At 44.0% G+C, this 14,787-nt stretch overlaps 1 protein-coding gene across 1 annotated transcript in view; it reads left to right on the top strand.

Annotated features, from left to right (window-relative positions):
• The window catches only part of LOC119404563 (uncharacterized), a 74,188-nt gene extending 62,736 nt beyond the window's left edge, over positions 1 to 11,452 (top strand). Inside the window, exons 4-10 of the mRNA XM_037671109.2 lie at positions 837 to 986; positions 3,387 to 3,449; positions 3,602 to 3,696; positions 6,750 to 6,817; positions 8,850 to 9,084; positions 9,515 to 9,611; positions 11,130 to 11,452. Coding sequence (XP_037527037.1) covers positions 837 to 986; positions 3,387 to 3,449; positions 3,602 to 3,696; positions 6,750 to 6,817; positions 8,850 to 9,084; positions 9,515 to 9,611; positions 11,130 to 11,337 — 916 coding nt within the window. The 3' untranslated portion in view covers positions 11,338 to 11,452. The remainder of the gene's footprint in view (positions 1 to 836; positions 987 to 3,386; positions 3,450 to 3,601; positions 3,697 to 6,749; positions 6,818 to 8,849; positions 9,085 to 9,514; positions 9,612 to 11,129) is intronic.
• The last annotated feature ends 3,335 nt before the right edge of the window (positions 11,453 to 14,787 follow it).

A 14,787-nucleotide genomic window follows, 5' to 3' on the forward strand; every position in this document is an offset into this window, starting at 1 on the left:
ATAAATTAGAATACCACATTTTACGCCATCTTCCATGTTCGCAAATATTATAGAGGGTGATTCGCATGTAGAAGGGCAAAATACATATCTCTAGGACATAGGCCTATTGCTTTTGGTCTTTCTTGTGTTTTGACTTAATCCAAATACTTTCAGCTTTAGCCAAGTAATTTTCACTCGCAACAATATCTTGTTGACATCTGCTGCGTCCATAAATATCTGCTCAAGAATAATACAGAAAGCTGTCCATGCATTTTACACTGTCAAGGAATCATTTACACATAGAAATAAGAGATACAATCATAAGCTTGTGGAGTTCGTTTGTACTTATATTGTATCATGTGCTGTCATTATTCAAGCGAGGATGCTCGTTACCGATACGAAGCATGCGTAACAGCAAAGGAAATGCTATTAGCAAAAATCACACCGTATTGGCCCAATCTCATCTGAGTATCTTACTTGGAGCCCTAAGTAAGTTTTAGGGAGGAGAAAGAGTAGTACTTTTTTTCTGCTGGCGAAGTCTTCTTAAAAATAGAGTGAAAAAAAAACACACACACACACACACGTTGGTGTTGGAATTGCCTGCAAATTGAGCATGGTGAGCTTAAAAAACTTGCTCTATTTCAGGAGCGCTGTTTTCATGGGCAAGTTAGAGTAGCATACTGTATTTTTGGACTCGCCTGATGAAGACTAGGACACAGTGAGGCACACAGAAAACAACAAACGGAAGCACAAACACATCAAGCTTGCTTTATTGTTTTGTGTCTTTCTCATTTTGTAAGATGCTCAGGTGAACTTAAATACATTGTTTTATTGTTTTTATCTTCCTCGCTTTTTAGCAATCGCAAAAAAGCTCCCAAATTCGTATTCTTGGGAGAAGGATCGACATCGAATGTATACACAGACCAGGATACCGTACTGAAAATCATGACGATACCTGAAAATGTAGATGCAAGAGATGACCTCATACGCAAGTTGAAGAAACGATCGTGAGTATGAGCCATGAGGCAGCGAATAACTTGGCGCAGCTTGAAACTCAGCGTGGAAGAGGTCTTATATATTCCTCTCTTAAACAGTGGGATGTAATCGCCGACCCTAGAGCTCACAAAGCATCATCACACACAAAAAAACAATTAATCAAACAACTTCCGTACGCTTTATGCGATGTTTCCCCAACGGGGCGGGTGTTGCTTCCAGAAATTAAACCAGCAGAATTCGGTAATTTTTTTATAACGGGCAATTAGATCGAGTTAAGTGTACATTAGTTACGCAACGCATCAGTGGGCACCAATCGCTCTGAGTTTTAGGATAAACTGTGCATCAATGCAAAAATAATTAAGACGAAAGCCTTAGATGACTCACCGGATGCGAAAAGTCACCGTCGCCTTCAACACGAGTGATGCAAAAAAAAAAAAAATCATCTTCATGTGATAACGTAATCCTATGATGTGCCCCTGACGTCACAGGTCGTCACAATTTGTGACGTCACACCGTGACGAATCGCAATTGCATAAGGAAACGTGGGAGTCTTTCTTTGTGCGAAGCACAGAGCAAATAGCAGGTCTGTGTACTGACCTCACAGGGCCGTCGTGTCATTTATTTATTTATTTATTTATTTATTTATTTATTTATTTATTTATACTGTCAACCCACAGTGGGTCATTACAGGAGTGGAATAAGTAAAAAAAGGAACATACAAGAGTGCTACATTCTTTACAAAATAACATGCTGTACAGACGAAACATCGGAGGTAAATAATAATATACAAGTTTCAAACATGTTCGAACAAGCTACCTATACCAACACCGTTGATCCTCGGGGTACATAATGAAAGAAAATCGTTGCGCACAAAGGCACACAAAAATATATGAAAAAGTGTTACATATAAACTTATAGAATGTTGCATTTCGTGCAAGGAATTGAAAAATAAGCAAGCTTACAAGTGAAACACCACTGAGAACAATAACTCTTGACCAATGCGATCACTGGCATCAAAATTGAGTAGAATATATAGGCTTAACTTCTTCCATAAATTCACCTATTGACGATATTAGCACTACAGTATCGGGGAGTGTGCGTTCGATTCTTTGATGGCCCAGGTGGATGATCTAGTTTATCACAAACCTTTCAAAGGGACACTAAAGGCAAATATTAAGTCGACGTTGATTGTTGAAATAGCGGTCTAGAAACCTCGTAGGTGCTACTTTTTTACCAAGGAAATGCTTATTTTGAAGTAAAATCACGTTTTGTTGGTCCGCATCGCGTTAGCGCACTTCAAGTCACCTGCCTGAAAGCGGTCTTTCTGACGTCACTGTTGCCGTGCCCAACATTGCCCATTGCCCGCCTGTACTGCGCGGCCGCCGACACAGCGAAAGTAGCGGGAGCCACAGCAGCAACAACGGAATTTTGTCGAACTTTCTGTCAGAGCGACTTTCACGAGCACGCAAAACACACGCGGTAGTATGCGATAACGATACTAACACTGAGACGCGACCGCGTGAGCGAAGCCGGCAGTCGGGCGAAGCGCAGTTCGGCGAAAACGGAACCTTTGAACCACGTGCGCCGTTCCCCATGGCAACGCCAAAGAGGTTCTTTTTTCCATGAATCAAACAAACGAACAAGCAGCATTTTATTACGTCTCTTGATGCACGGAAGGTTCTTTTTTTATTACAGCTAGTTTGATTACTAGTGATTAATTGTAGTCAGACGCTCTCACGTCATCGGGAGCATTTCCAAGATGTCCGGCTCGTGGGCGCACGTCGTGTGGTACATTTAGCTTAATTTCTCGGTAAGTAGGGCATTGCTGTTGATAATATTGCCGTTTTAGACGTTGTCATACACTGAGCTTTCACTCTGACAATTGTTATTTGCCTTTAGTGTCCCTTTAACTGCAGCGCCACAGTGAAAGTAGGACAACAAATGGCCTCTATGACGTCACCTGAATAGGTGCGCATGCAACAGTAAGTGTGACGAAGCGCAGTGCGTTACACGAAGCGAGGCATGAGCAGCGTGAGCAGTCATACGTGTTTGAGAGACGAATGAGAATGATGCTTGCAGTTCCTTTTTTTTTTCAAAGCTTCCGAGGGGTAATTATATTAATGGGGAGATAGGGCTGTGTACAGATAAGTGGGGGCTCCCCGTTGTGCTAACGCACTCTGTCTAGTAGAAGAAGGAAACTAGACGTAGGCGTTCCGAGTACAAACGTCAGCGTCACCCTGCTAGGCTTCGGGACGACCGACTCACTGAAGTAGGTGCCCGAGAAGCAGCCATACGCTGTCATAGTAGTACTCTGTGACCGACGCTATTGGCATAGAATACAAGTACAACCAACGTACGGATATTAAAGTGGCATGTTTCCTTACCTCTGTCGCTACATTTCGGCCATGCAGGACACTATCGGACCTGAGAAACAACTATGAGAACAGCACCACCGGGTTTATTGAAATTAGAAGGTAAGAAAACGGCTCGCGTGCCAATCGGGGTGTATAAAACCAGGATTCGTAAAATGCTCTTGCGCTAGATTTGTTACTAAGAAAAAAAAAAAGAACTCTAGCCAATCCTGATGCTTCGCTGCATTGCTTTCTTTCGCTTTCTTCTGTCGCAGAACGTGGTTCGTGATTGATACCTATCCGGAAGAGCTGCTTGAGTCTCAGAATCAAGCTTACTACCAAGGACGCGCCCGATGCCTGAGAATGGCAGGTAACGTACAATTCCTGCAGATGTGGTTGTCGGAACGCCGGCACAGTGAGGTCGTGTCTCCGTTTACAAGTGTGTGACACAGGAGCAGTGGGCGCACCCGGCGCGCATGACACATGGGAGTGATGAGTTAACGCTGTGACGCAGATGGAGATGCGACGTATGGAAGGACACGTGCAGTGAGACGATAACGCTTTTTTTTTTCAGTTAACGCCTGCTGTAGCGACATCGCAGCGACACAACACTAAATTTAGTATCACGCCATCTTAGAGATTTGGTGCTTGTAATAAAAATAATAAGCAATTCTAGGAACGTCATTAAACTAAGTATAGGCTAGGTGAGTGACCACCAATTCTTGTTTGCGAGCATTTCTTTCAAGAGTTCCGTTGAAGTTTCAAAAGTGATCTCGAATCTGCATCGAATCATAATGTGTATATTGAATGTGAATGTGAAAAAAAAAAAAAAAAATTAATATAATATAAAAAGTTAACCAGTCAAGGAAATGCCGCGATACTCTCAAGTAGCGAATTTTAAACAAATGAGATCTTTCCATCTTATATGTTTCTGCTTCTCGCTTTGCTGGGTATACTGTGATACATTAATGATCAGCCATCGTGCGTGAAAAATACCACTGGTATTAAGTTGCGTGTTGCTTGCTTTTCTTGGCTTGCTTGTTTGTTTTACCGATATCAAGTCAGCCGTCCACTTTACCGAAAGCCGAGTGAAAGGAGAGAAAGGATATATCTCTTGTTGATGGATAGACTGTTTATTGAAATCTGCAAGTAGGCTTCGCCGCACTGCATGCTTACTTCACTAATGGCAGCAATGGACGTTTTTCAAATAAATATAGGGTGCGAAGTATTCGTCTGCGCGCACCTCGCTGTTAACCGCAACGTGACGACACCGAGCGTGCACGTGATGCCCAGGTTTAAAGTTGACCACACCGTCATTAGGCAACGTTGGTGGAAAAGCCAGCGTTGTCCAACGTTGTCTAAGAAGCCAATACTAAACTTTAATTCAGTACATTCAAAGGTTGTGAAAATTGGGATTGCCGTGCCATGTTTACGCTCAGCGCTATCTAAATCGTGTCCAGACAAGTTGCCCTCCAGTTTCACCAATCAACTACAAAGTTTAAATGGGGCGGGTTTTCCTCAGACGGTCATGCGCAAGGTAGCCCAGAAGTTATTAAAGAGCGTGAAGTCTTATTGGAGACCACAAGAAAAAGTAAATGGAAAGGTGCACACATCAAAACCCGCCGTTATTCCTTACATTCATAAAATGTCCCACGGGTTAAAAAATGTGGCCGATCGTTTCGATGTAAAGGTGGTTTTTTCGGCTCCAATTAAACTTAACAATTTATGCAGCAAAATAGACAGAAAGATAGCAGCCAAAGCCAAGTGCCTAGAAAATAAGAGGTGTCATGTCAGATATAGCTCGCCTTTTGTCGAATGTGCAACCTGCGTCGTGTATATGTTACCGCTATCATGTGGCAGTGTATACGTGGGCCAGACTGGCCGGTGCCTAAATATCCGTTTACAGGAGCACAAAAGAGCGGTGGCGTCAAAGGAAGGAGCCCACTTGGCGCAGCACTGCACCACGTGCGGCTGTTCACCCTTTTTCTTTGACGCAACTGTTCTATCTAGGCATCGTGATAAAACCACTCGTGAACTAATCGAAGCGTTCCATATTAAGAGATGCGGGGATCGATGTGTCAGCCACCCGTCTATTGCCCTGATAGAGAAAGAGTACTCCTATTTGATTAGCACGCTGCGCTAACTTTTTGAGTCCCACCACAACATTTTTTCCCCTTTTGTTCCTTCTTTTTTCACCGTGATATATGTGCTCTCACAAAATCAGACGTAAAAAGTCATTCTATTTCTTTAGGCGAGAGAACGTGCACCACGTGGTCAACTTGTAAGCTTTATATGTGTTGCCTCTTCAGTAAACTTCTAGTTGCGAGTGTGCGCCTGTGTTGTCGGTCTCCTCTTTATGTCCCTGTTTTATTCTGCGCCTCCCCTTCTTTACTTTCAAGATGAATCGATACCAACTTGCCCAAATGGCGGTTTTGCGGCAAAGCCAGCTTTACAGTCGTAGAGCACGCCGTTCTGGCACTATTTGGCATCTACTGGCACAGTGTCAACCGGCGTTGGCGCGTTCCTTCTAGACAATCTTGGTCTCAAAAAGATGTATTGTACTTTGTGTAATTGTAAATATGCTCTTTACTATATTCTTATTTATTCTTTTCATCTTTTGCATCCAGTTTGCCGCATATTATACTTTTCTTAATACAACTGCAGGTTGTCTCATTGCGCTCCGAATGGTCCAGTACATTGCTTCTAACCTATTTTAACGCATGTGAATAGAATTTGGCAGCTAAATTTCACCAATATTTGTTTCTAACATATATCGGTGCCAGTCAGCTGCCAAATCGTATTCACATGTGTTACAGGATGTTTCTCTAAAATTAATTTTGTTCTGCACGCATTTCCTTGACTTCAGAGAGGCCCCATTTTCTTTGCACCACCAGATACGCAGAACCATATTTACGCTGTGTAGATTATAGTCATTGCAGCTGTTATACTACCTGCTCTAGCTGACATCATCATCACACCTTCGTGACTGCATATATTTGTCTTCGATATGTCTTTGTTTTGCAAGCTACAATACATGTTATCGAGAGGCCTAAGTTATCCGTAACTGACTGTTACGGATAACTTAGGTCCTCGCTTTCGTCAGTGAACAACTGACGAAAGCGAGGACTCATCTGAGGGCTTCGATCGCTTGTTGTATTGTGAAAGGCTCGGAGCGGCATTATTAGAGCATAAAAACCTTGCGGAAGCATCAAGCATGACAGGAGTAGCGTATGGTGCAACAGTAGAAATGGCCTGTATATATTCACGAGCAGCGGCTGTTCTATCCATTGACGTCCCGAAGGTTCGTAGCCTTCAGTGCTGATGTATATAATGTGTAGAGTTGCTCACCATTTACGACATGTCAGATACATTCTGTTGTTAATGTCAGCATTAAGCAGCGTGCCTTCATCGTGACACTCGCAGATCGACAGCCGCAGAAGTACCTAGTCTGCGAGGAGGAGTTCGCCGGTGTAACTCTGGACAAGGTTAGGGTACGTACGTGGTTTGTAACATAATAACAGTAAAGCGCTTCAGGAGACAGAAAGAACACAACACGAGCGCTAGCGCGAGCGCTCTTCTGTGCCCCTGTCACTCAAGCGCTTTATTGTTATTAGATGAAAAAATCCGTAAGCAGCGGGTGCGTGCTCGAGCCGACGTTTCGACAAGTGGACTTGTCTTCAAGGCTGGAACTGTCCACTTGACAAGTCCACTTGTCGAAACGTCGGCTCGAGCACGCACCCACTGTTTACGGATTTTTTCATCGCAAGCTTCCATCTTCCACTTCCTGCCGTTGTTTGGATTATTGTTATTAGAGTCATTTAGCAAGTTACTGTAATACTGCACGGAATTACGATACGGTCAAACCGTAACGATCCTCCTTTCCCGTTGATTGTGCTTAAGCCGCTTCCAGTTCCAGTGACTGTGCGTCCCCCGAACGACAGGTTCCTCCTTAACAATGCGTAAGCCAATAGGCCGCACTGAGCCGTGACAACCCCTACAGTAATTTTTGAAAAAAGCTTTTGTGGTGTTGGAGTGCCTTTACGGGAATCAGCAGCGGCAAACGTGCAACGAGTGAGAAGGGAGGAGCGGTAACCTAAAACAGTACCGTATTTGCGTACCGTATTTCCGTAACTTGCTGAAAGACTCTATTATGTCACACCAACAAAGCCGAACATCAGCATCAGTTTGTAACGGCTTCACTCCGTATGCAAAGTGGAGTGTTATACTCTCACACACCCGTTTACATCAGGGGCTCCGGAAGAAACATGGGGATGGGGAAGGAGCATTCCCACGGGCTTCACTGAAGGGGCGGGGGGGGACATTGGCATTGATAAGGAGCAACCCATTGCACTAAGTAAGCCAAGCCTTCATTTCACAACAGCAACAACATAAAAGGTTGTGAGAGACCCCGCTCCTGCAACCACACTCGAGATACGATGGTAAAATTATAAAACAGCGCTTTCTTAAACACAAGACGAAGGAAGAAGAGACACACACGGCGCTGTGTGTGTCTCTTCTTCCTTCGTCTTGTGTTTAAGAAAGCGCTGTTTATATTTTGTACCACAGAACCTCACCAACTCGCCCAACTTGGTGTCTTCTTCGAAATACGAATTCGGAGCCTTGGGTGAGCGCGCAAAGGGCCTACAATAATTTTCGAACATAGTCAAAAAGCGTTGCCGATCTGCAGTTAGGGCTCCCGTGAACATGTGATTCAAATACTATTGCATTTCATGCAGCAGAGAACTGTCATTTTCGTGCCAAAAGCAGCCGAAAATATATTTCCTTCTTCTCAATGTCGACGCCAAATACGCAGAGAGCGTGTCCAACTATAAAGCAAGCAGGTGCGACAGGTGTTGGTTGATTTCATCAATCGATACCTGTCGAACAATGCATCACATTCGATCGATCAAGTACTAATTTTCCTAACTATGGCAGTTGGCCTGTGTTAAATGTTGATGCCGCAGCAATAGAACTAGCAGTTCGGCGAGTTGGTACTGATTTAGGATTCGCTGCGCAACACTATACACTGACGAAGAGCTTTATTGTCCATATAAAAATCTACATTTGTTAGCGGATCACTGCGTCTCAACGTTTCCCAGTGTGCAGTTACCACCGGGTGTGCTTGCGACGATGATATATTTAAGTGTATCTTGTTTCTGATACCAGTCGTGATTTCGCGCACGTGTTGTTTCGGTCTCCCCTTCATCCGTGTCTAATGTCGCGCACTGAATGATGAGTTAAAGCCCCAAGTACAAATTTCTTTTCCTGCATTCTTTGTGCAGTGTTTCCAAACATATACTTTGATTTGGAGGCCTCAGAAATACTAAGTCAAAATTCGTGACTAAAGCAGTAAAAAATTATTATATAAACACGGGAAGTCAAGAAAAGTTGACCTCTGAAATATTGATTTAAGAGCTTATAGTGAAAGCAGTAAGTAATTTAGATATCAATACGGGGACAAATTTGACCTCTAAAATATTAATTTAGCATCTCTAAATCGATTCTAAATCGAATTTTTTGCAGATCCAGAAGCCTCTTGTTCTCTACAGCATCCTTATGCAACTATCACTGACAATTAGTGCTGCAGAAGGAGCAGTAGAGTTTGAACACCGAAGTCGACTACAGAAGTGTGTCTATGTTAGAAAGCCATCGCACAAAGAAGCGTGCCTTTTCCGACTACGCTACAGGACTTACAGCTCGCCGACCTTTGGTATCGTGGTTCGTCTGAAGTGTGGAACCGCGACACGCTGTAAGAAAGGTCAGTATCGCGATAACGAGGTCGCACCTTCGTTGCCATGACGACGCAAACTCGTGGCTGCCTGGCAGGCAGGCCGATAAACTCCAACTCCAAGAGCAATAATAATAATAATAATAATAATAATAATAATAATAATAATAATAATAATAATAATAATAGTAATAATAATCGCTGAGGTCTTACGTGCACCTAAATCTAAACATATTCTTTGCATTTCGACCCTGTCAAAATGCGGCCGCCGTGGCCGGGAGTCGAAACGGCACCCTCAAGCATACTAATAATGCTTAAAAAAGCAAGGGAAATAAGAAATACAGATGTGCATTTTAAGAATTCAGAACATTAATAATGGCAATCTTACATGAGCACCTCCTTTGTATACTTGTTGTCCTACCTAATCTTCTTTTTTGTTTTTCTTTTTTTACTGTCGCAGGAACCAAAGTGTTATTCAGCCCATTAATGGACCCAGGCAGAGGAGACCTCAACGATGATGAGAGGGAAGCTCTGCGGATGATTAACACTTTAATTGGGTAACATATGCGATTTCCTACTCCATTCGCTCTCATACCACTTTATGCACATTTTCGGTCTCTTACCTACATGCTTTCTGTTATTTCGATGTTTCCCGCGTTCAGATGCTGGACACACACATAACCTATCTGTACTTTATGCACAAAACAAGTGATGATCATCAGAAGACGTGCTTGCTGCGCCACCAACGCAAGAAAAGTTTAAGCTCCGAGCACTATGCTCGCAGTGTTTTTCTCATGGTGGGCGGTGGTGTAAATTGCCGCCCACCGCTCTGTTTCACCGCCCTCCTCTTTCGATAGACTGTCCACCACTCCTATCGACTCCTTTGAAATACGCACCTGCGCGCGTAACGCCAGTGAGCCGTGCCTCTCGCCGCCTGGTTATGCAAAAAAAAAAAGAAAAAGTAATCTGAACAGGTGGCCTTGTGGTTTCAAAGATCGCCAGCTCCAGTACCAGCGCTACAGCGCAAGAGCCCTTGTTTCCGTTTTCTATATACGTTCTATATGTCAGAAATTCGCGACCAGGATTCGTATTTGGAAGTGTGACGAAAATGGAAAGATTGAAAACTTGAAATTAATAATAATAATATCTGGGGTTTAACGTCCCAAAACCAGGATATGATTATGAGAGACGCCGTAGTGAAGGGCTCCGGAAATTTCGACCACCTGGGGTTCTTTAACGTGCACCTAAATCTAAGTACACGGGCCTCACACATTTCCACCTGCATCGAAAATGCAGCCGCCGCGGCCGGGATTCGATTCTGCGACCTTGAAAACTTGAAATTCTTAACCTAATGTCTCCCCCCACCCCTTTCCATATGTCCACTGCTAAATAATTTCTGAAGAGAACGCTGTATGCTCATGTACTGCGATGCATGAAGTCACAATGCTCACGCACCGTGTAAGAAAATTCCTCGTTTTCGTACTTTCCCCTTCTTAAAGGGACACTGAAGAGAAAAACGATTTTTCACATATTAGTAAAAAACAATTTCACCAATACCAAAAAACACCACTCTTACCACGAGAAGACGCTTGATAGGCGAGAAAACGTGCGAAAAGAACATTCGGGTGGCAACGCCACCTTGAAATTCCCGCACCAAGCGCCGTGACGTCACAGATTTTAACGGCGTCTACTGGGCCCTACGTAGTTTTTAATCGGTAAAAATGAAGTACATTGAGCTCTGAGCGGACCATAGATTCGACATACCAAGTTTCAGAAGGTTTCGTTGAGCCAATGTCGCCAAAATATGAAAAATACACTCTGAAATTCGTCACGTCACGCACGGAAATTTCGGCGCGAAATTTAAAAATGAAACCGACCTTGAGTTTCTCCTCTATTAATGAACATATGGTGATGAAATTAATGACATTATAGTTCTCAGAGTACAATTTATTAATCTAAACCGATTCATTGTTTCACTTTAGTGCCCCTTTAATGAATATTCTTCATTGAACGCATGTTTCGCTTTAAATGGCTTTTCTTCTTAACACAAAACAACACAACTGCCGTCATTGCAGGCAGGATATCACTGGCTTTCACCCAAGAACAAACCTTGCCTGGCTCGTAAAACTCACGGAAAGCACCATGAGCAAGAATGAAGGGTACATTATTGGAAGGCCTTCAGGAAGGGAATCCTTGGAGACTCTCGACCTGTGGATGGAGCATCTCCTACTCAGCGATTCGGTGGCCGACTCCATTGACAGTCTCTTCGATGCCGATTCATAGGCTTCCATAGGGCGACCTTATCGAAAAAGCTGGTGACTTGGATCGAGCGGTCCATTGGACAAGCTTGCGCAAGCTTGCGCAAACGTGTGTTACGCCATTATAAAGTTTCATGTATTAGGAGTCCACATTTGTTCATGTGTCACATGTATTACGCATTAAGCGTTTGACGAGCAAGCAGGCTGAGCGAATTTCTTTGACATGTTTGTTTTTATCTACTAGATATCGCGTTACATCTGCATAACGTGTCGCATACATATACTGTATTTAGTGAGCAGGGCAGCTCAGTGATTAGCTCTAACATGTCAGCTGGCGCTATAAGCTAGTTTAGATTGTTGTTTTGTTTTTGTCCTATTTCTTTTGTTTGCCGTAAATAACTAGGTCATTTTCCGCGCTTCCGTTTCGAGATAGCATATGCGCATGTTGCTGTATACGGGGGAGCTGCGCGACCGCCGTACAGAGAGCAGTCCCTTCGACGGTGCAGTTTTGCTACGGCTGTTCACCTGTCACGCGCCTTCCGGTCGAGCGCGGTCCGCCGTTTGCTGTGTTATTCCACCGGACATACGTCACGAAAATGCGGTGGCGCTGTCGTCGGGCGTTTAGTTTCGCGCGGTAGGCTAAAGCCGCCGTGACTACCGCAGTTGCTGCTGTGTTTTCACTGGTGCGTGCGCTGTTGTCGTCGTGCAAAGAACAAAAACGGTGTGACGACAAGTAGTGCCACAGTTATTTGCGCAGGAAGGCACGAGAAGGGTGGAATAAGCTTTTTTTTTAAATGCGAAGCATTTCTTAGCGAACTTCTGCGAGTTTGAGCGTATCTATCTATCTATCTATCTATCTATCTATCTATCTATCTATCTATCTATCTATCTATCTATCTATCTATCTATCTATCTATCTATCTATCTATCTGTCTGTCTATCTATCTATCTATCTATCTACCTATCTACCTATCTATCTATCTATCTATCTAATCCGAGCCAGCAGCCAGCCAGCCAGCCAGCCAGCCGCCTACGACTTTGTGCTCTCCTGGCCGTTTCGTTAATCGGATGATATACCAAAATTGGTACGGAATAACATCACCGTATTACGAACACAAATGCCAGGTCATAACATGAAAGTCATGACATGCATGTCCATGAACAGCATGATTTACATTCCACGGCCTTGGGGCTCTTGCGGCCATTCGTCTAATTCATATATACCAAAACTCTATGACGTGACAAGAGTTCATGGCGAATATAATGACAGGTACTAACGTGCAAATCGTGACACTCATGTCATGGCGGCATGATTTACATGACATCGTCTCGGGGCGCTCGCGGCCGTTTAAATGAATGGATATATACGAAAAACTGGTATGACGAGACATTTCGACATGACGAACATAACTGACACGTGGTAACATGTCATGCATGTCATGATTTACATGCCACGCTCATGACGCACTCGCGGCCGTTCCGCTAGGTTGATATACACCAAAATTGGTATTGCGCGATGTGACTGTATGAAGAAATGAATAACAGGTGGTAACATGAAAACCATGACATGCATGTCATATATGTCATGATTTACATGCCACGCTCATGGTGCATTAGCGGCCGTTTGCGCGGTTCGAGCGGGCTTGATATACACCAAAATTGGTATTGCACGACGCGACTGTATGAGAAACATGAATAACAGGTGGTAACATGAAAACATGACATGCATGTCATATATGTCATGATTTACATGCCACGCTCATGGTGCATTCGCGCCGTTTCGCGGGTTGATATACACCAAAATTGGTATTGCACGACGCGACTGTATGAGAACATGAATAAACAGGGTGGTACATGAAAACCATGACATGCATGTCATATATGTCATGATTTAATGCCACGCTCATGGTGCATTAGCGGCCGTTTCGAGGGCTGATATACACCAAAATTGGTATTGCACGACGCGACTGTATGAAGAACATGAATAACAGGTCGGTAACATGAAAAACATGACATGCATGTCATATAATGTCATCATTTACATGCAACGCTCATGGTGCATTCGCGGCCGTTTCGTGGTTTGATATACACCAAAATTTGTATTGCGCGACGCGCCTGCATGACGAACATAAATGAGAGGTGGTAACATGAAAAATCATGACAGGCAAGTCATGTGCGACATGATTTACATGCCACGCCATGATGCGCAGCGGCCGTTTCGCTCGCTTGATATACACAAAATTGGTATGCGCGACGCGACTGTATGCAAACATATGACAGGTGGTAACTTGAAAATTATGATATGCATATCATTGACGGCATGATTTACATGCCACGCTCATTGTCCAATCGCGGCCGTTTCGCTAGCTTGATATACACCAAAATGGTATTGCGTGACGCGAATGTATGACGAACATAAAGGACAGGTGGTAATATGCGAATTATGCATGTCATGTACGATATGATTTACATGACACTGTTATGGTGTGCTTCGGCCGTTAGTTAGATAACTGGATATATACCTAAATTGGTTTATGGCATGACAGGAGTGCGTGATGAATATAAATGACCGGTCAGCAGTGTATATACCAGAATATGTTTCATTGGCATGGTATATACCACATTGTGCATGCACGCGTGCATGGCAAACATGCGATATGGGAACTAGATGCCATGGCATGAATGATTTCGTTTGGCTCAAAAATAAACAAAGCGATGTATGCAGCTCTTTGCTGGCTGCTCGCATTACATCAATTCCCACAGTGCGTGGGATCTGCCAGATATTTCATTAGCTGTTTACGAAGACCGTCGCAAGAAATTAGCGGCAGCTGTAAAAACGCGAAAACTTGTCTCCGACGCCGGCTGATCGGTTTGTTTTGGGCGGCTTCCAGCAGAACGGATTAGCTTAGTGAAGCGTTTGTCATGTAATGTGCAGCACCGCATTTCTTGGCATAAGCCTGTGTGGAGGCACAGCGAGCACGTTACCTCATCAAACACGTTATTGTGGATAGCATTGTGATATGCGGAGACTTCTTCACGGTCGCCATGTTGATATAAGTCTTAAACGCGCCAAAGGATTTCGTTGTACTCGCGTGAACTAAAGGTGGCTCGGTCATGGCGCAGTTTTCTGCTTGGCACGGTTCATTAACGCAGCCGCGACTTCGACTATGCTTTTCCAAATCTTATGCGGCTGCGATGAGACACCTGACAAAAGTGTATCGTGCAAGGCTGTTTTGGCCAGCGGTGCGCTTCACCATATGCCCTGTCTGTCAGAATTCACAGAAAACAACACTCGGGAAACTTGCCGAGTTGTTTACGGGCTGTACGCATTGCGCGGTCTCGACTCTGAGCGTACGGACGGAGCCGCGGCCCGCGGTTGGGAGACCTGACAGGTACGTAACCACCTTGTTCACATGGTGTAGTTGAAGCATCATCGCAAGCGTGTCACGGATGAAAGTGTCGCCGAGATCGCCGT

Source organism: Rhipicephalus sanguineus, chromosome 9 (assembly GCF_013339695.2).
Source record: "Rhipicephalus sanguineus isolate Rsan-2018 chromosome 9, BIME_Rsan_1.4, whole genome shotgun sequence".
NCBI lineage: Eukaryota > Metazoa > Arthropoda > Arachnida > Ixodida > Ixodidae > Rhipicephalus > Rhipicephalus sanguineus.